The sequence below is a fragment of the Ailuropoda melanoleuca genome, chromosome 2, assembly GCF_002007445.2.
Source record: "Ailuropoda melanoleuca isolate Jingjing chromosome 2, ASM200744v2, whole genome shotgun sequence".
Classification (NCBI taxonomy): Eukaryota; Metazoa; Chordata; class Mammalia; order Carnivora; family Ursidae; genus Ailuropoda; species Ailuropoda melanoleuca.
The window spans coordinates 5,930,376-5,952,169 of NC_048219.1; the positions used below are offsets into that span (position 1 = coordinate 5,930,376).

The 21,794-nt window shown below is 47.9% G+C and overlaps 2 protein-coding genes across 6 annotated transcripts in view; both read left to right on the forward strand.

The window, feature by feature from the left end:
* CATSPER4 (cation channel sperm associated 4) overlaps window positions 1-3,904 on the forward strand; it is a 19,630-nt gene extending 15,726 nt beyond the window's left edge. The window contains exons 5-11 of the mRNA XM_034647259.1: window positions 19-116; window positions 273-393; window positions 606-739; window positions 1,131-1,305; window positions 2,063-2,274; window positions 2,620-2,785; window positions 3,427-3,904. Coding sequence (XP_034503150.1) covers window positions 19-116; window positions 273-393; window positions 606-739; window positions 1,131-1,305; window positions 2,063-2,274; window positions 2,620-2,785; window positions 3,427-3,480 — 960 coding nt within the window. The 3' untranslated portion in view covers window positions 3,481-3,904. The remainder of the gene's footprint in view (window positions 1-18; window positions 117-272; window positions 394-605; window positions 740-1,130; window positions 1,306-2,062; window positions 2,275-2,619; window positions 2,786-3,426) is intronic.
* Window positions 3,905-14,839: 10,935 nt separating this feature from the next.
* CEP85 (centrosomal protein 85) overlaps window positions 14,840-21,794 on the forward strand; it is a 32,925-nt gene continuing 25,970 nt past the window's right edge. For 4 of the 5 annotated variants that reach the window (XM_034647137.1, XM_034647156.1, XM_002913301.4 and 1 more), the window contains exons 1-2: window positions 14,840-14,967; window positions 21,476-21,551. In XM_034647137.1, coding sequence (XP_034503028.1) covers window positions 21,497-21,551 — 55 coding nt within the window. In that variant the 5' untranslated portion in view covers window positions 14,840-14,967; window positions 21,476-21,496. Of the gene's footprint in view, window positions 14,968-17,544; window positions 17,564-21,475; window positions 21,552-21,794 lie in introns of those variants that run through there. The other variant, XM_034647144.1, reaches the window with a different exon arrangement.

Below are 21,794 nucleotides of genomic sequence, written 5' to 3' on the forward strand. Positions count from 1 at the left end.
ATCCCCCACCCCCCCCAGGACGGCTGGAACATCCTCAACTTCCTTATCATCTTTATCTTGCTCCTGGGGTTCTTCATTAATGAGCTCAATGTCAACGCCATCACCTATACCCTCAGGTGAGCTGGGAACTCTGGGGAATGAAGGGAACCTGTCTGGACCCCGGGAAAGAGATGGGGTGGGAATCATCTCTGCCCCTCTAGGCAGGTCAGGGGGCAATGGGGAAGAGGGGTCTGGGAGGGGCTGAGGGGCACCCCTGAGAGGCTGTGCCGCAGGGCGCTTCGTCTGGTGCACGTCTGCATGGCGGTGGAGCCTCTGGCCCGGATCATCCGCGTCATCCTGCAGTCAGTGCCCGACATGGCCAACATCATGACCCTCATCCTTTTCTTCATGCTGGTCAGTGCCCTCCCCTAACCCCCGCCTGCTCCCCTTTCCTGACCAGGGCCCCTGGGTCACTGGGGATGGGGGAGCTGTCTGGAGAAGAGGAGAAACCTCTGGGCCCGAATCCCTGGGATTCCCTTGGCAGTGTTCATTTGCATGGCATTTGCATGTCCTGTCTCCAAGGTCCTTGGGTAAAGTTCAGGCATCGTCTTTGGTCTCTCTGGCAGGTGTTTTCCGTGTTTGGGGTTACTCTCTTTGGTGCGTTTGTGCCCATGCATTTCCAGAACATGCAGGTCGCCCTGTATACCCTCTTCATCTGCATCACCCAAGATGGCTGGGTGGACATCTACAATGACTTTCAGTGAGTGCCTGTGGGGTGTCCCCCCCACCACCACCCTGCGGGGCAAGGCAGTAGGAGTGGAGCTCCAGGGCTTGGGAGGAGGATGGCCCAGCAGGAGAGGGCTGCCTGGGGCTTCAAACCGGGGAAAAGGAGACCCCGAGGACTGGTCTTGGTCTGCTTGAAGCCTTGTCCCCCTTTCAAAGTCCTACTCCAGATCTGTTCCTGAAGACGTCCCCTGTCATGCTAACCAGCTGGGTAGCGAGGCCTCGAGCAAGACAGCAGATCTGTGGTTTCAGGACAGCCTCCCAGCCCAGTCCCAGTAGGCCTTGAGATAATGTCCCCATTTCATAGATGGGGGAATTGAGGCTCAAAGGACCAGGGAGGTGATGGAGCCCCTGCCTGCTATCTCCAGGATGGAGACAAGAGAGTATGCGATGGAGATTGGGGGTGCCATCTACTTCACCACCTTCATCACCATCGGTGCCTTCATTGGCATCAACCTGTTGGTCGTCGTGGTGACCACCAATCTGGAGCAAATGATGAAGGCAGGAGAGCAGGGGCAACTGCATCAGATAAACTTCAGTGAGGTGAGTGGGGTGGGGAGGGCAGAAGGGAGGAGAGGGTGAACGTATGAGTGCTGACTTGAGTGCACGCATGTGTGTGTGTGCATGTGCATGTGTGTGCACACATGCTTGCACACTCAAGGGCCTGGAGAAAGTCAAGTCTGAGACCTGGGGGCAGCATCCCCCACCTTGAGTACCATCTGAGCAGTGTGGATTGCCTAGTTTCTATGGCAACTCAAAACTGAGGGGCTGGGGGACCTTAGGGCAGGTAACCAATCTAAGCCTTGATTTCTTCTTCTGTAAAATGGGAATAATAATAGTACTTACCTCATAGGATATTATGAGAATTATATGGATAAATGAACAGTAGTCGGCACACACATAGAATTCATTAAATGTTAGCTATAGTGTTATTCATTCAGGGGTAGGACTTCCAAAAGTTGGTGGGGTGGAGGGGGGAGTACAGCAAAGTGTTGAGGGCTGTGGCTGTGACTTGAGAGTAGGTAGGGCTTTAGAAGTTTGCTAGGTAGGATTTATCAAGAGTGAAACTGGTTGCTAAGTTTTGAAAAGGGGTGAGAATTTTCAAAGGGGTGGAGGAGGGGCTTGTGCATTTGAAGTTGAGCTCCCACCGCAGGGTAGGGGGGCTAAGATTGGCTGGAGCTGAAATGAAGGGCATTAGAACCCTGGTGTCCTAAGAGACTCATCCTCCAACAGGCCAAGCAGGAAGGGGCTGGGGGAGGGGTGCCGGCTGAGCGGTCCTTCTCCCCATTTCCCTTTCCAGAGAGGCAAGCAGGAGGTGGATGGAAGTAACGAGCTGCCGCTGGTGCACTGTGTGGTCGCCCGTTTGGAGATGTCTGGCGTCCCGCAGGAGCCCCTGTCGGGCGGCCACCTGTCTAACCTCTCAGAAAACACCTGTGACAACTTTTGTTTGGTGCTCGAGGCAATACAGGAAAACTTGATGCAGTACAAGGAGATCCGAGATGAGCTCAACACGTAGGGCGGGTACTGGGGGTATCCCAAGTCCCGTGAGTCTGGGCTGAGCAGAGCCTCGGGTTCTTCTGGCTTCACGCCCTCCCCGCTTTATAATGCGGACCCTGGGGCCCAGAGAGGCTTCAATGACTTGCCGGGGGTCCGTGGGTAGAGAAGCTGGAATCCAGACCTTCCTGTTCCTTCCGTTTCACACGAGCGCACAGCTTGGCCTGGCTCTCCATAGGAGTCAAGTGGGAGGGCGAAGCGGGGTGGATGCCAGGGAAGAGATGGGAGGGCAGTCCCCCTCTTTCACCTCCCCCCCACCACGCTCCCTGAGCCCTCGGAAAGTACTCACCCCTCCGCCCCCAGGATAGTGGAGGAGGTACGCTCCATCCGCTTCAACCAGGAGCAGGAGGAGGAGCTGATGCACAAGCCCTTGTCACTGACCCTGTCGGTGGTGAGCGGGTCCTCCCTGGACATCCGCGACATGACTTGCCAGCAAGACCTGATCACTGCGCTCATCAACAGGGAAAAGGTGCACGCAGCTTCCCTCTCCTACCCAATAAGAGCTCGCCTGCCCCGCCCCCGAACCCCCCCAGCCCCGCCCAGCCTCTGCCCTATTAGTTAAACTTTCTGTCTATTCCAAGATACGAGCCCCTGCCTGGGCTCTCACGCACCCCGCAGCCACCGCTGAGCGGGTTAGGTTCCACCCTTTCCTCCTCGGAGAGGCTCTGCCCCGCCGCCCATCAGGCTCCTCCCACTGAGTCACTTAAGTCTCTGACGTCCTCAAACCTACCCTTCTTAGAGTGGCTTGAGCCAGCTCAGTTTCCGCCTGGTGGCAGATACCTGGGTGCACTGTAGACAGAGAGGATCCCTGGGTTCTCGCTAGAATACATCCCGAGGCAGGAAGCTTCTAGGGAGAAAAGACACACACCCATATGACTTCATTTTTTTCTCTGCTTCCCACACCACCTGACTGGGCTAGAATGACTGGAGCCTTGGGGAGGTCCACAGCCTGGGCTCCCAAGCTTGGAGACGACACTAGGCAGCTAGAGTCAGACATATGAAGCACTTGCCTGGGAAGCCTGGTTGGGGTAGCTGCTGAAGCTAGCAGAGGGGAGTGAGGGAGTGTCTGCCATGTGAAAGTGGAGGACTGACAAACCCCTTGTTTTGCAGGTTCAGGAATCCAACACAAACATACTCCTTAACAAACACAGGAGCAGTCGCTGAGAGGCAGCCTGGGAGCCCAGGGGCCTGAGCTGCATCTTCCTGCATCTCTATGTGACTTGGCACAGTCTGGCCTGAGCCTGTCTTCTCCCTTATACCTAGGCAGATGCCTGGGGCTGTGAAGGGGATGGCATCTCCAGGGCTTGTGTCTGTGAGCCCCAGGTCCGGAGGAATTCAGATGGACAAGGATGCTGGATGAGAGAGGGAGCCCCACAGCAAAGAATGAGCACAGAAAGGGGGTGCTGGCCAAGGCAGCCAGGATCTGTCCTAAGGATGGACAACCCTGGCCCCCTGCTTTCGGTCAGAGCTAGCTGGGGCCCAAGCTGGCCTAAGCACCAAGAGGAGAAAGGTGAGGCCAGTGGGGCCAGGCATCTATGTATTGACAATAAAGTTTTGTGTTGGGATCAATATGTCTAACTGGTGGATCTCCCAACTTGGGGCAATCTTGCCCCAGGTCTGATGGGCAAGATATATCTTGACCCTCAAAGGCCCATTTGTCTGATGGGAGAGTTACAGCACTCTAGAGCTTTCCAGTCTAATGGGAGAGAGAATCTATACCCTGAAAATTTCTGACTTCATGGTAGGGATGTAATCTCCCCTGAGTGTTCTAAATTTTTGTGGCAGGGGAGGGGGTGGGAATCTGGTTCTCATGGTTGGAGCCCCAGTCTGATGAAGGAGACAGCCCAAAGGTAGAGAAGACTGGTCCTCCTTCTAGGGGGCCCTCGTCAGATGAGGTCACCACTGACCAAGTCATGCAAGTACAGGCAATTCTCTCCTGGGGCAATGGAGAATGACTGGCAAACCATGGCTCCTGGTAGGCTTGCCAGAGGAGAGGAGCACTGGCACTTGCTGGAAGATCGCAGGAGGAGTTTCTGGGTTAGGTGAATGAGATGTGGCGGGGTACTTGGGACCTGTAGAGATCTCCTTGGGACCTTCACACTAAAGACTATTGAGAGCCGCAGCAAGTTCCTGAGCTAGAAATCCAAGAGTCTGAGAGAGCTGCGGCAGTCACAGGCATTAGGAAGAGCTGCCTCGGAGAACTGGATTCTCATCCTAGGGTAAGTCATTGGGCCTCATTTTCCCCATCTGTGCAGTGGGGAGAGGGTAAGATTGATCTGCAACTCGAAAATCAAGTGGCCAGCACTTAGCCCAAAAGTTGGGAGACCAGTAAGATCATCCATGTGGCTGAGACTCAGAGTCCCTCGTGTTGGGTTGGGGGGAAGGCTGGAAGGCCCAGAGTTCTGCCCAGCTGGTCAGCCAAGCCTGACAATTAGGGGCCTTGGGGATAGTCACCAGTTGGAATGGGAGTCCCCAGAGGCCCACTCCTTGCAGCTGATGGGAAACTTCATCCTCCATCCCCCTCTAGTCTACTTGGTTCCAGCCCTGTAAAGCCCCCTGGGGCCAGCTGGGAAGGAGTCTGGACGACTGGGGATGGGGATGGTAGTATCCTCAGGCAGATGAGAGATGACACCAGTGCCAGAAGAGCCTCACTGTCTTGCAGCTGCTGTCTGTTCCCCTGTTTGAGTCAAGACTCCTTCTCAGTGCTCTCCAGGCCCATCAATCAGCAGGGTCATGGGCATCCAGTGACTTTTGCTGCTACTATTATTTCTTGCGGATGGCGCCCTCAATCTTCCCAGTGAGCACCCACATTATACCCGTTCCATCTATCCTTCTCCGGGGGCTCTCACAGACCAGAAGAGAGGAGAAGAAGGTGACAAAAGAAGAGACAGAAAATAGTGTCCCCAAGAAGATCTTATAATGTGAGTACAGCCATCACCTACCCCAACCCTAAATTGTCTGAATGGCTTGGGACACCAATGGATTTGGAGGCAGGAGCATGACAGGGTAACCTCAAAGGAACTTCTGGCTTTGCTCATCCATCCTTTTCCAGGATGCTGCCTTTGTCTACTCCCTCCATCTTGTCTATCAGCCCAGCTGTCTCTCCCCTGCTGTCTATCCTTCCCATCTGTGCCTGGCCAATAGCTTGGGTAGTTCCCTCTCAAGATGGCCCAGAACTGGGGGCCCAGGGCCTTGGACCCCCGCTGCCCTCCCCTGCCCTACTCCAACGAATAACAAATGCCACCTCCAATGTCTCTCTGAGCCTGGATCCTGAGCCCCTAGGACAGTATGGGAGAAGACATTGGGAAGCAGCAGGAAATTGCATGTGTCATCACTCCCGTGAATCCATAACTTTGCCGGCGAGAAGTAACCTTTTCAAAGCACCCAGGAAGCAGATACGAGTCTTGGTGAGAGGAGCAGAGGCGGTAATCATTACCAGTAGCATTCTCTACTTATCGAGCACCTGCTATATGCTAAGCACCGGAACAGGTGGTATCTCATTTAACCCTCATGACCATCAGTGAAGTGGGTACTATTGTTATCCCTGCTGTATAGCTGAGGAAACTGAGGCTCATGACCATGAAGTGATTTGTCCCTTATCACAGCTGGGATTCTATCCCAGGGCCGACTTCAGAGGCCAGTCTACACTCCACTGCTTCTCAAGAAAACTGCTATGGAGGGGGAAACCTCATTATCACAAAGTTGTCCATTCTTACCAAATCTATAATTGTACCACACTGCCAACCAAAATCCCAACAGGGTTTTTGTAGAACTTGATAAGCAGATTCTAAAATATATGGAAGAACTCAAAGCCAACAATAGCTGAGATAATTTTGAAGAGCAAGATGGGAGACTCGCTCTACCAGATACTGAGATTACATTAAAGTAAGGTAATACGGTGTTGGTGCAGTGACAGACAAGCGAACCAAAGGAATGAAAGAGCAGGGAAATCGGTCTAGATACATAATGACAAATAGCATGACAAATCAGCGAGGAAAGGATGGACTTTTCCATAAGGCGGCAGGGACAACTGGTTAACCACATGGGGGAGGAAAAAAAAAACATAAAATCAGATCCAATGGAAACATCTCTCCCTACAAATAAAAACTTGAGAGCTGTGGCATGACATGTGTTCATTACGGCCAGGATTTTTATTGCAAATAGACCCACAGACCACTAGAGCTTAGAGGACTTCTACAATATTGACCCCAAGCCCCTCACTGTTTTGAGGGGAATATGGAAGCACTAAGAGGATTGGGTCTCCCTCAAGATTATACAGCAAGTCAGTAATAGAGCCAGGTCTAGAACCTAGGTCCTCCTGCTCTTTCCGTGCATTCTGGCCAGCTCTCCTGCCCTGCTGTGACCCCTTAGCTCTGCACAGGGCTAGAACAAAGTGGGGTGTGGAAGGGGCAGGTGCCGGATAGGGGCAGAATTGAAGATAAGCGTCAGTGCCTCTTCAGAGCTGGTTGTGGGAAGGATAAGCCTGCCACCTGGGTTGGGTCACCTCCAGTTTTTGGAATTAGTCCTTTGATGATTGTGCCAAGGATGCAATGACAGAGCAGTGGGTAAAGGACCTGTTTCTGCCTATTGCCCAGGGGAAAGAGGAAGGTTTCCAAGAGATCCAGCTCAGCATAGCTGATTTGGGCCTTTCTCTCTAGAGAGAGTGGTTGGCTCAGCCATGAGAATGAAGCTATATTTTTGCAAGGCGGTACAGTGTGACAGGGGAGACATTGGGCTCTTGAGTCGAATGGACCTCATTTCAAATGCAGCACCACCATTTCCTGGCTGTGTGACCTTGCACAAATCTCTTTGCCTGTCTGAACCTCAGTTTCTTCTTCTGACAAATAGAAATAATAATCATTACCTCAGATTGGTTGTGAGGATTCAATACATCAATGCAAAAGAAAGAGCAGGCACAGAAAGAAGGGAAGGGTTAAGTATTAGCATCTCTTTCATCACCCCAAAAGCATCACTGTTTGACATGTATCAGGACCCCGTGTGTCGCAACTGGCAGAAAACCCAACCCCAACTGGCTTGAGCTAAATAAATAAACAAACAAATAAATAAACAGAAACCATGAAACAAAATAAAACAGAATTTGTTGGCTCATGAGACGTTTTAAGAAGTCTTAAAGAAGGGGCGCCTGGGTGGCACAGCGGTTAAGCATCTGCCTTCGGCTCAGGGCATGATACCGGCATTCTGGGATCGAGCCCCACATCAGGCTCCTCCGCTATGAGCCTGCTTCTTCCTCTCCCACTCCCCCTGCTTGTGTTCCCTCTCTCACTGGCTGTCTCTATCTCTGTCGAATAACTAAATAAAATCTTAAAAAAAAAAAAAAGAAGTCTTAAAGAAGAGTTGGAGATGCTGACGCCCCTGCCTCCTGGTTATTGTTAGGTTATTGTCACCTGAAAAAAAGTCACCATGATGATAGTGTGGACAGTTCAGACCACTATCTCCTAATCCCTCAGCTCAGAATTTTCTCTATCAGAGTTTGCCTACCAATGCCAACATTGCCACCAATAACTGAGGTTTCTTTTTTTCAGTTTGGAGCAATTATTGCTAATAAGTGATGATTGATAAACTATGCCCAGTCAAGCAAACTTTATTGAAAGGAGAGAGCCTTAGAAAAACAAATAAAATTAAGACAAAGAAAACTAAAAGATCGGGGTGCCTAGGGTGCCTCAGTCGGTTCAGCATCAGACTCTTGGTTTTGGCTGGGGTGGTGATCTTAGGGTGGCAGGATAGAGCCTCTCAGCAGGGAGTCTTCTTCTCTCCCCCTTCCTCCGCTCTTCCCCCAACTAGCGCACGCACATGCTCTCTCTCAAAATAAATCTTAAAAAAAAAAAAAAAGAAAACTAAAAGATCATCTTGCCATGAATTACCACCACCACACCATCAAAATAATAGTGAAGAGAAGAGAAGAAGAAACAAAAACACGGAGAGAAAAGATGTGGAAGGAAGGAAGAGAGGGAGGGAGGGAGAAAGGAAGGAAGAAGGAAAGAAGGAAAAAAGGGAGGGAGGGAAGGAGGGAGGAGGGGAAGGAAAGAAAGGAGTCAGGGGAAAGAGAGAGAAAGAAAGGAGAAGGGGCAACAGTCTAGTCTTCCTCCTAGGATTGATGTGAGGATGAAATGACAAAACACATGTAAAGTTCTCAGGAGACGCAGCATCTGCACTCAAACAGCACCAGCGAAAAGGGGTAAATCAATGTTTCTGCGTCTACACAGCCGGCCCAAGCCTGGACTCCAAACAGGGAGTGACGCTGCCTCTCCCCCACAGCTGCCCAGTCAGCAAACCAGCTGCTCAGTGGCTGCGGGCCAACGGGGCCTCTCTGCCAGTGACGCTGGCCTTCATTCAATCCGCTCCACTTCGTGATGAACGACACGTTCTACCTGCACAGCCGAGTGACCTTGTGTGATGAGCGGAAGGGACACCCGTGCCAGCCGGTAAGCAGGCAGCCCTGGGAGATCCAGGCAGTCCCGGCAGCCTCCGTCTGGCGCCGCTGGGGGCGGCCACTGGGGAGCCAGACGCCTAGCAATATGCCAATGCTGCCACCCTGGGGGCGGGGATTAAGGAGGGGCCTGGAGGACGGCGGTGCTGGGGATTGGCTTATCTTGCTAGGGGCGGAACCGAGGGCGGGGTTTGTGGAAAAAACGGCCAGTAGAGTGATCTAAGGGGCGGGATTTTGGGGACCACACCAAGCTCCCTGGTGTCTCCGGTCTCGCTAACCTAAGGCTATGTCCCCCACAGCCCTGTAGGCAGAAGACTTCACCTGGGAGATCCCGGCGCAAGAGCTCCTGGAGAGCGGCGCGGGCTTAATGGCGTTCGGGCCCAACTGGATAAGCGGTAACTGGGTGATTTAGGGGCCTCCTTGACTCCTATTGCAGAGCCTCCCACTGACCTGCTCTGAGACCCGTCCTACCTTCTTGTCCCACATTTCTCCCCCAATCCAGGTCCATATCCTCCCCAAATCTATATCCTCAGCTTCTCCTCTGCTCTGGAGGGGTCCCCTCCCCTCACGGATCCTGTTCTCATTCAACTTCTCCTCTCCTCCCATTCCCACCTTTCCTGCCACACCAGTTCACTCTTCTCCTAGTCTGTTTGTCCCTTGTGCCAGCCCGCTTTTGTATATTCTCCTTGCTGGTCTGGAATAGTCTCTTCTTTCTGTTCTGTAACAGTCTTCCAAAGAGCTGACCCTCACAGGAAAGCCCATCTTAGTAAGTCCATTCTAATTAGAGGCAAAAGGGTCATCACCACACCCTTCTGAGGCCCTGGTTCAACAAAGGGTCAGCCCTTTCTCTCAATCTTGATGAAACAATAGGAATCCTGTCGGGGTGGTTCCTTAAGCTCAATCTTTCTTCCTGTGCTGTTTCAGAGTCCAACGCCACCAGCAGCAGGTGTTTGGCAGGTTGGTGCACAGGGATTGGTGTGAAATTCTGGTAGGTGCACCAGGGTCTGGGGGTGCACACTGGGTTCTGGCTGGTGCTGGTCTTGGATCCTGTCTCTGCTCAACTCTGTGTTACTTGGGAAAAGTCAGTTACCCTCTCCAAGTCTCAGCTTACTCAGCAGTACATGGCAGTTGTCATTGTGGGGTTGGTGGTAGTCACAGAGTTTTACACCTCATCAGAACCTGAGACTATCCAGAAATGACTTAGAGGGTTAGGGCCAGGCAGGTAATAAGTGAGGCGGGCTGAGTGGGGTCCCCATTGAACTAGAGAGTGCATTTCATCCCTGTACTCCATCTGCCTCACCCCCAATTTAAGGGAGGGACTGTCAGACAGTTGGGACAGTGGGTCCCAGGAAAGCTTTTTTGAAAGAATGCATGAATGGATTACTAAATAATCCTCCAAAGTGGAATATCTAAACCTAAAAAGTTTCCCAGGCTCCCAAAGTCACTGAATCCTATTTATAATCATTTCTTTCTTTCCTGCAAGAGCCTAGATGACTATCTTTCTTTTGATGGTGATAGGCTTGATGCTGGGATAAAGTCCTGCCCAGATATTTTCCCCAACTCTAGCCCTTGGCTTCTAGTTTCATTGTCTGAGGTAAGGGTGGAGTGGAGGAAGATTTAGGGAGAGAGTAGTCTGTCCTTTTGTTAGGGAGTGAAGATGGAACCTGTGCATGTCCCAACTACTATCTGGTAAGAAATGTCTCTGCTGAGCCTCAAGCTGTGCTTCCTCATCCCACCATCCCTTCCCATCTCTGGAACTCTTCCAAGGGCAGGATTGGGCTGTGCAGTGTGGTAGGGGGCTGGGCAAAGAGAATGGCCAATAAACAGCAAGGAATTCTACTTTGACTCTCCTTTTCTTTCTTTTTTTTTTTTAAGTTTTTTTTTTTAAGTTTTTTTTTTAATATTTATTTATTCGACAGAGATAGAGACAGCCAGCGAGAGAGGGAACACAAGCAGGGGGAGTGGGAAAGGAAGAAGCAGGCTCATAGCAGAGGAGCCTGATGTGGGGCTCGATCCCAGAATGCCGGGATCACGCCCTGAGCGGAAGGCAGACGCTTAACTGCTGTGCCACCCAGGCGCCCCTGACTCTCCTTTTCTGTGTCATCTGACTACAAAGCTTCAGCGCTTTATGACGAACAGGGTACGTGTATATGTGAGAAGTCGCTTTATTCTCTATGGGTTCTGGTTCCCTTATATATGAAAGACTTTGACCAGATGATCTCTGCTTGACTCTGGTTCCAGGGAAGGTTCCTGGGCATTAGCCAACAGGTCCTGCCTCCTTTCTTCTTCTTCTTTTTTTAAGGATTGATTGATTGATTGATTGATTGATTTATGAGAGAGAGAAAGGGCACAAGCAGGCCAAGTGGCAGGCAGAGGGGGAAGCAGACTCCCCACTGAGCAGGGAGCCCAATGCAGGGCTCAATCCTTGGACTCTGGGATCATGACCTGAGCCAAAGGCAGATGCTTAACTGACTGAGCCACCCAGGTGCCCCCTGTCTCCTTTCTTCTGCAGAATGGGCAAGAACTGTTCAATTTCAGAATTAGGATTAAATGATTCCATGTTATTATCCTGCCTATTAATTATTCCTGACCTCATAAGCACCCCCCTTCCTAGTAGAGGTGGGTATAGGTAGCAGTGTTTGTGCTACTATCATTTATCCATTCAAAAATGGGTTGGGATCTACTATGTACCTGTTCCTGTGTTAAGCCCTGGGGATTCAACAGTACATAAGACACGGTGTTTGGACCCTACAGAAAGGACAGTTGAATGCAGGAAGCAGGTGGTATGGACCAGGAAACAGGACAGGCTTTATAAGCTGGCAGAGGCGGCACTTTCACAAAATCACAAGAAGGCCTCTTTTTGTTGTTTGTTTTGTTTTTGAAATACTACTTATGATTGATATCTATGATCATTTTGGAAATTAATTTCTTGGGGAAATATTTTGGTACAAACAACAATAAAAGCTAAATTTAACAGTCCTAACATTTCATCTGCAAGAACTTTTCTTATAATTTAATGCTTTCACAGCTCCTGAAAATAATTAAGTCAGATGATCAATACATATTATTTTTTATGTACACCAACGTCACACATTTATTAAATCAGCATGCAAATAATTACATTTCATTGGGAATTCATATTCACTTTATAGGTCTGGAGTAGTTTATTTATTTATGAGTAGACTATTTAAATAGACCTGTTGGTGAAGGCATTAACCCATGCCCTTATTTAAAATATATCCTGGGGGTACCTAGGTGGCTCAGCTGGTTAAGCGTCTGCCTTGTTAAGCATCTGCCTTTGACTCAGGTCATGATCTCAGGGTCCTGGGATGTGAGCCCTGTGTCAGGCTCCCTGCTCAGTGGGGAGTTGGCTTCTCTCTCTGCCCCTCCCCCACCCCTCGTGCACTCTCCCTCTCCTAAATAAATAAATAAATAAATAAATAAATAAATAAATAAAATGTTTAAAAATAAAATATATCCTGAAGGATAAAGGCAAAAGATTACGGACTATACTATACTAAATATCTCCAAAATAGAATGAAACAAAATTAAGTAAAGAAGAAAGCTATTGAACTTAAAACTATACTTAGTCGACCACATGAAAGAAGCCTCTGTGCTGTGTAACAATAGATGCTTATAAAATAAGCCACTAGACAACACTAATGCACGCGAAAGTGGTGGCTCTAATGATACAATTATAACTAAGATACAGATAGTTTTCTCATGTTCTTTGATTAAGCTGAGGTGGAACATACCTGGGTAACTCTTTCTCAGTCATGTCAGGTGATAGTTCCATTGACATTTTTTTAATTTTTATTTTTTCCATTGATGTTTATTAAATTTTCAGCAAGTCTTGTTTTTAGATTAATTTATTTTGGAGAGAGGGAGCACAGAGTGGGGAGTGGGGGAGGGAGAGAGACTCTCAAGCAGACTCCCTGCTTAGCTGTGGAGCTCAATTCAGGGCTGGAGCCCACAACCCTGAGATCATGACCAGAGCCAAAATCAAGAACCAGACACTTAACCAACTGAGCCATGCAGGCACCTCTTTCAGTCTTTTATGGCAGCCAGAGCACAGGATTACATGCTTCCTTAACATTATCTTTTTATTTTTTTTATTACTTGTATTCATTTTATTTTTTTTACTTATTGAAACTCAATTAGAAAACATACAGTACATCATTTTTTCAAGATGTATTTATTTATTTATTTGTCAGAGAGAGAGCACGTAAGCAAGGGGAGCTGCAGGCAGAGGGGGAAGCAGGCTCCCTGCTGAGCAAGGAGCCTGACTCAGGGATCGATCCCAGGAACCAGGCATCACAACCCGAGCCAAAGGCAGATGCTTAACCGACTGAGCCACCCAGGTGTCCCCAGCAAGTCTTTTTAAAATAATAGAGTAACCGAAGATTTAAGACTATCTCTTATCAAAAAATTGATTGTGAATATTCTCTGAAATTAATCTTTGTTAAAATACGAAGACTCACTCACATTTGAAAATTAGTAGTATGATAATTGAGTTACTTTTAAAATACAGATATCTGGGGACGCCTGGGTGGTTCAGTTGGTTGGGCATCTGCCTTCAGCTCAGGTCATGATCCCAGGGTCCTGGGATCAAGTCCTGCATTAGGCTCCCTGCTCAGCAGGGAGCCTGCTTCTCCCTCTGCCTGCTGCTCCCCCTGCTTGTGCGTGTTCACGCTCTCGCTCTCTCTGACAAATAAAATAAAATCTTTCAAAAAAATTTTTAATTAAAAAAAAGAAAATACAACTATCTGGGGCACCTTGCTGGCTCAGTCGGACATGCAACTCTTGATCAGGTTGTGAGTTCTTTGGTGTAGAGATTATTTAAAAATAAAATCTTCAAAAAAAAATCCATTGGAGAAAGCTGTACAAATGCACTATTTGCCCTTGTAAATTTAAATCTTAGCACTACCACTGTGTTTCCAGTCAGGTTTGTCTTCCATTACCTGCATCAGCTCTTCAAATCCTACCGGTTCTTCTCTGTCCTCCCTGTTCCCTCCCTCTTCATAGATGTTTTTCACAAAAAAATAGAAGCAATCAAGTAGATGTTTCCACCACCCATCAGTCTACTTCCTACCCACTAGTCCACAAATTTATTCATTCAGATACCTATCCTTACCATCGATGTTTTAACAAAAGCATTTGGTCCTAATTTCAGAGAATACCCCCTAAATGCATCTGTCACATCATACCCAGATTCATTATCCATTAAATCTATTTTATGCCTTCTATATGCTTACCTTAAAATGTTATATGAAGCTGGGCAGTGGGGCAGAACAGAATTTTGGAGCACATCTCCAGAGTCCTAACTCCAGGGTGAATTTCATCCAGTAATTAACTCTCTTTAAGTCTGGTTTTTCAGAGTTAAGAAATCACACAACTTTTTAATCCCTCTCCCTCCCAAGTCAAGTTTCTAGAAGCCTTGAATTTTTCACTATCCTTTGGCTGCTGGCTTTGTTCCTCCTTTGAACAATTCCCCAGTCTGATTCTTAAGTATATATTAATGCAAATGAACTTAGTTCTTTTCCTGGGGACCGAGTTTAGGTAAGGAGGCAAGATCGATCTGTTAGTTACCCTTCAACCTGAGTCCTGGTCACAGTCTGACCACTGACCCTAATCCAGCCCAAGCCCTGACCCCAACCACAAACAGCCCTAACCCTGACGCGGCAGTGACCCAGGCCATACCCTAACTCGGGACCACAACCTGACCCCCTGCTTCATTTCAGGTGGGAGTACGGATAGGCCGTGGGGAATGGGAGAAGGGTGGGGCAGGTGTGTTTGGGGGAGCTTCGGAATAATTTTCCCTGGCCTCCAGCTCCTCGAATCGCCCAAACCCAGCAAGCCACTCCAGACTCGAGGGACGAGGGCTCCGCCCACCGGCGAGACCGCGCAAGAGGCTGAAGAGGAGGCCCCGAGAAGCGGCGAAGTCATGCGCAGAGAGATGCCTCCGCTCCGCGCGCCGGGCGCAGCGTGCGGGGGCGGGACACCGGCGCGGCCCCACTCCTGATTGGCCGCAGGCGGGCAGAAAGGGGCGGGGGCGGGGCGGCGCGCGCTCTCAGGCGCGCGGCCTGGCGGGCGTGTAACGGCCGTTAGGGGAGCTGAGGGACAGAACTGCCGCCCGCGGCTGACGTGGTGGCCGCAGTCGGCGTCCCTGGGTGAGGGATTTCGCCGTCCGCTTTCGGCCCTACGTAAGTCCTCCTCCCCTCGGGAGCCCTTGTCGGGCTGGGAGATCCCGCCCCACCTTGGGGAGACCCGGAGGAGCCCCAGAAGAGCCCCAGACGCTCGTGACCTACCTTCTTCTGGGGCCGCGGGAGAGCGAAGCGCATGCGCGGAGCTGTTAAGCCGTCCCCTCTGGGTCTCTCACTCGCTGGGCTTCCTAAAATAATGCCCCGCACACGCCCCCTCGCCACTCGCTCTCTTCCCTGCCCTCTGCGCGTGGCTTTCTCCATCGTTCACAGCCGTTGCTTTACCTTTGTAAAGGGTAGGCCCTGTGCCAGTCTCCGAGGGAGGGGACGGCGGGAAGCACGTTGCTTGCCTTCGCGGAGCAGACGGTCCCGGGAGAAGAGTAGACGTGAAGCGGGTGACGACTCGGTTCGCACTCCGTGGTGTGGGCTGGAGAAGTACACAGCACTAAGCCAGAAGGCGCCGGTGTAGTCCGAGAGGACAGGGAGCCCTCCCTGTGGAAGAGAATTGGGGGCTGAGGGTTACAGGATGAATAGAGACTTACGGTTGGGGGACAGACAGCTCTTGTGAAGGCCCTAGGCTGGAGTTTCCAAGCCCGCACGGGGTATTTGACAGTGTCAGGAAACATTTTCAGTTGCCACAACTCGGGGATTGCTCCTGGTATCTAGTGGGTAGAAGTCAGGGCTGCTTCGAAACATCCGACTATGTGCAGGAGAGCCCCCACAGCAAAGACTTATCTGACCTTAAATGTCAGGAGCATCCGGATCGCCTAGAGCACCCTGCTCCAGACAAGGAGGAGCTGGTGCTTTGGATGGACTACAAGTTTAGTGGGTTACAGCGAATTTGTTCAGTAGCACTCCTTCACGCTAAAACAGGAAGATTAGAACCCCGTTTGTCTTTTACACCGGTATATTCCCACCATATGGCACAGAGCCAGGTGAATAGTAGGCCCTCAGTAAATTTTGGTTGATGAATCGAATACTGTGTGCTAGGGAGGGACGGGTGATGATACCAGGATGATTAAGGTAACCATGCCTCATTACCTGCCCTTAGGCCTTGTGGGTTTTATAATAGTCCGGTGGTGGTGTATGTATCAGGACTTTGTAAAGGCAACTTCTTGGCAAGGATTTGGCTTCTCTTTCTTTAGGTTTGGCTTAATGAATGATCGGGGTCATGAAAATAGTGCGATGGTGTGAGGTTTTTTTTTTTTTTTAAGATTTTGTTTTATTTATTTGACAGAGACAGCCAGCGAGAGAGGGAACACAAGCAGGGGGAGTGGGAGAGGAAGAAGCAGGCGCCTAGCACAGGAGCCTGATGTGGGGCTCGATCCCAGAACGCTGGGATCACGCCCTGAGCCAAAGGCAGATGCTTAACGACTGCGCCACCCAGGTGCCCCGAGGGTGTGAGATTCTTAATGTGCTTTTGTCAGCTGTGTATCCCTTCAAATCCTTTCCTGTCTTGATGTGGTTCTCAACAGCTGCCAAGTGTGACGTTCTGCCAAGTGTGAAGATTATAATTCTTCAAGGGGAGAAATACTTACAACAGTCAAAACCTAATTCTTGGGTGGCAATTCAGGAAATAGAGCCTGAGTGGTAACCAAGGGCAACATGAAGAAATTGTATGAGCTGTCCCTGCTCCTAACTACTTTGGGGCTTGCAGCTCTGGCTGTGTCTGAAGCAGAAATTCCAACTTCTGGTGCCTTCATAACTTCCTTTATTTCTTTTTGTCACACACAGGAAGAATGCTGACTAGACTCTCTGTAGCATTAGAGCACAGTCCTGTCTTTGAAGCCTCTTCCTAGCTATATGACCTTTATTTCTCTAAACCTTCATTTTTTTATCCATAAAATAAGGGTAATAATAGTAACTGCCTTGTAAGTTTGATGTGAGCATTAAATATACATTTATTGTATATTTACATTGTAATAAATGTATATTACATTAAATATACATTTATTGTAAGCATTAAATATGGCATTATACCTGTAATAGAGTGTTTAGCACAGTGCTTTGTGGGTAGTAAGTACTCAATACATGTTAAATTTGTTGAAAGAATACTTAGGTAGTTTAAAGGGCTTTGAAGATAGAAACCATCAATGTTGGTTGTTTCTTTTGTCTGCTTCCATTCACTGCTACCTTTCTTGGCTGTATAATTGGTTATTTTTGTTACTTTTTGTACATTCACTTCTCACTTTTATTTCAGGAAATCTTTATGTCTTTCAAATGGTCCTAAAAACTATCAGTAGCTCATCTACTTCTGAACTTAGTAGGAAAAAGTCAAGAATTATCTCTTCCAGGGGCACCTGGGTGGCTCAGTTGGTTAAGCATCCAGCTCTTGGTCTTGGCTCAGGTCTTGATCTGAGGGTTGTGGGGGTTTTTTATTTTATTTTATTTTATTATTTTATTTTATTTTATTTATTTGACAGAGACAGCCAGCCAGTGAGAGAGGGAACACAAGCAGGTGGAGTGGGAGAGGAAGAAGCAGGCTCCTAGTGGAGCATGGAGCCCGATGTGGGACTCGATCCCAGGACCCTGGGATCACACCCTGAGCCGAAGGCAGATGCGTGACAACTGAGCCACCCAGGCGCCCCTGGAGGGGGTTGTGAGTTTGAGCCCTGCATTGGGCCCCATGCTGGGCTTGGAGCCTACTTAAGAAAAAAAAAAAAAGAATTATCTCTTCCGTACTTGTGGGAGTTGTTTTTTTTTTTTTTAATTGAGTTAAAATTCATGCACAGTAACAGTTTTATGTGTGTACAATTCACATCCACAAGGTTGTTCAGCCGCCCACCACTATCTAATCTCAGGAGAATTTTTTTTTTTTTTTAAGATTTTATTTATTTATTTATTTATTTGACAGAGATAGAGACAACCAGCGAGAGAGGGAACACAAGCAGGGGGAGTGGGAGAGGAAGAAGCAGGCTCATAGTGGAGGAGCCTGATGTGGGGCTCGATCCCATAATGCCGGGATCACACCCTGAGCCGAAGGCAGGCACCCAACCGCTATGCCACCCAGGCACCCCTAATCTCAGGAGATTTTTTTTTTTTTTTTTTTTTTTTTTNGATTTTATTTATTTATTCGACAGAGATAGAGACAGCCAGTGAGAGAGGGAACACAAGCAGGGGGAGTGGGAGAGGAAGAAGCAGGCTCACAGCAGAGGAGCCTGACGTGGGGCTCGATCCCAGAACGCCGGGATCACGCCCTGAGCCGAAGGCAGACGCTTAACCGCTGTGCCACCCAGGCGCCCCTCAGGAGATTTTGATCATCCTGGAAAGAAACACCATATCCATTAGCAGTCACTCCCCATTCCCCCACCTCCCTCCTCTTAGTCCTTTGCAACCACTAATCTACTGTCTATATGGATTTGCCAGTTCTGGACATTTCATATAAATGGAATTTATCTGTTTATCAGTTGATGGACATTTGAGTTGTTTCTGCTTTTTGGCTATTATAAATAATGCTACTATGAACATTCGTGTACAAAATTTTGCGTGAACATATGTTTTTATTTCTCTTGAACATATACTTAGGAATGGAATTGCCGAGTTATAGAGTAACTCTCGGTGTTTTTGGTTTTGTTTTTTGTTTTTTAAGATTTTATTTATTTATTTGACAGAGACAGCCAGTGAGAGAGGGAACACAAGCAGGGGAAGTGGGAGAGGAAGAAGCAGGCTTCCCGTTGAGTGGGGAGCCGGGATGTGAGCTTGATCCCAGGTCCCTGGGATCAGGCCCTGAGCTGAAAGCAGGTGCTTAACGACTGAGCCACCCAGGCGCCTCTAGAGTAACTCTGTTTAACCGAGAGTTTTTTTGTCATCCTATTTTCAACTCCTCTGAATTTGGAAAGGTCTCAGAGTCCAGTGGACCTACTACCATTTTGTTATACCTTAAAGAAATGAATGAAGAAAGGGATTTTTATATTGACCATTTGATATCACTGCTAGGTAGATAATCTAATCCTTCTGTGTCACCATTAACACACTAAATGATAATAGCTGTAAATTGAAGCTTTTACCGAACAACTGTCTTTTGCCCACTGTGTGAAGACCTGGGTTTTCAGGGGATGGTACCATTTCTGTTGTAGATGCAGTGCAATTAGCAAGGGTTTGGGTTGTTGTTACTAAGAGAAAACTATAGAGGTCAGTAAAGCACATTAGAGAAATAGTACCCATATAGCCTTTGTTTTCTTACCAAAGTTGAATTTTACTTCTAAGAATTGTGATCTGTCGACTGAGTTTGTCCCAAACTCTTTGGGGGCTCTTGTAAATTCATTTTCTAAATTCATACTTTATCTTCCAGGGACGATCATATGCCACTTTTTATTGATGTAAACTACCTAGTAATAATAAAACATAATTAAGCACTTAATATGCATCAGGCACTGTTGTGAGTTAATTCTAAATGAATTAGCATGAATTAGGTCCTGTCTTTATCCTCATTTTTATTTTTTATTATTATTATTATTATTATTATTATTATTATTATTTTAAATAGGCTCTACACCCAGCATGGAGCCCAACACAGGGCTTGAACACAGCCCTGAGATCAAGACCTTAGCTGAGATAGAGTTGAACACTTAACTGACGGACCCAGCCAGGCACTCTTGTCCTCATTTTCATTTATTTTATTTTTTTTTTAAGATTTATTTATTTGAGAGAGGGAGCGAGTGGGTGCATGCCCACAAGCTGGGGGAGGGACAGAGGGAGAGGGAAAGAGAGAATCTCAAGCAGACTCGCTGCTGCATGCACAACCTGACACAGAGTTCCATCCACAACCGTGAGACCATGACTTGAGCCAAAATCAAGAGTCAGATGCCCAACCGACTGAGCCACCCAAGTGCCCCCATCCTCGTTTTAATTTTTATTTATTTATTTATTTTTAAAGATTTTATTTATTTGAGAGAAAGAGAGTCAGAGATAGCATGAGTGAGGCAGAGAGGGAGAAGTAGATTCCCTGCTGAGCAGGGAGTCTGACAGGGGACTTGATGCCAGGACCCTGGGATCATGACCTGAGCTGAAGTCAGATGCTTAACCAACTGAGCCACCCAGGCGCCCCCCCCATCCTCACTTTTATATGAAGGAACTGAGGTACAGAGACATTACAAAATTTGCCCAAGTTTACATAGCTAATTAAGTCAGACTTCAAACCCAAGCTGTCTGATCATAAGTGCATACTCTGAACCACTTCCCTATACTGCCAAGCCTCTCAGGTACTATGGAAATATAAGATATTATTATTATTTGCTACTGTTAGTTATATTAATTAAAGCTTTTGTTTACACAGATAGTAATCAGACTTTTGCTGAGTTCTCACAGCCTACCATTAGAATAAATAAAAATGTTCTAAGAAGTAAGGAAATGGGAAGAAAATCTTATGTTCCCAGCTGAGACTTGGGGTTCTGCTTATGACCAAGAATTCTATTTGTGCATCATATAATTAACTTTCATTACTGGAGGAGTTGGGGAATTTATGTTAATCATAATTGAAGTTATACTACTTCACTGTTGGTTTGGTTATTTAGTTCTTTCACTACCCCACTCACTCGTCCTGTTTCCATGGCTAAGAAAATCCATAGTAAGGTTTGTTTTTTTTTTTAAAGATTTTATGTATTTATTTGACAGAGAGACAGCCAGCTAGAGAGGGAACACAAGCAGGGGGAGTGGGAGAGGAAGAAGCAGGCTCCCAGCAGAGCAGGGAGCCCGATCCTAGGACCCCAGGATCACGCCCTGAGCTGAAGGCAGACGCGTAACGACTGAGCCACCCAGGCGCCCCAGTAGTAAAGTTTGTTAATTCAGAGTAATATTATGGGGCACCTGGGTGGCTTAGTTGGTTATGCATCTGCCTTCAGCTCAGGTCATGATTCCAGGATCCTGGGATTGAGCCTGGAGTCATCAGGCTCCCTGCTCACTGAGGAGCCTGCTTCTGCCTCTCCCTCTGCCCCTCCTTTCTACTCTTGCGTGCCTGTGCTCTCTCTCTCTCCCTTTCGCTCTCAAATAAATAAATAAAAATCTTAAAAAAAAATAAAAGTAATATTATTTTTAATTTTTGCAACAGTTGAGGGGTTCTAGGACATATAGGATCCGTATTGGGAATCTTCATTTGGTTCTAGATTTTCTCTCCCTTACTTTAGGAAGAGAAGTAAGATGAAGTATTGGAAGTTGCTTTGCCTTAAAAAATATCTTTAGGATGGGCGCCTAGGTAGCTCAGTTAGTTAAGCGTCTGCCTTCGGCTCAAGTCATGATCCCAGCATCCTGGAACTGAGCCCCATGTTGGGCTCCCTGCTAAGCTGGGAAGTCTGCTTCTCCCTCTTCCTCCACACCCCCCTCCCCCTTCCAGCTCATGCTCTCTCTCTCTTCTCTCAAATAAATAAATAAAATCTTTTAAAAAAAATATCTTTAGGAGTAAAGCATGTGGAAGACGAATCCTGTGTGGTTTTGACAGTTTCAGCTGAATGGGAGCAAGTTACAAGGAATTAAAAGACAGTGGAGAGATCTGACTGGTTATTCCTTCATTCTACAGCTGGCTCAAATAACAGTGTTGATGGCCATGCAGGAGAAATACCCAAGTGAGAGGATCTCTCATGCCACTTCACCAGGTGAGTAGTCAAAGTTTTCTGACCTTTGGTCTGTGTTTTCATAACAGAAATTTCCTTTAAAGGAAATGCTTAGCAAACAAACATTCACTGAAATGCTGGTACTTAAAGAACAAAAATAACATGACTCTATATTGAACAGAAAAACAGCCCTCTCCAAAAGAACAACTATTTATCTCTGGTCCTACATGGCTTCCAAGTAGACCACATGATATATTTGGGAGGGGAGGACACATGAAGGAACAG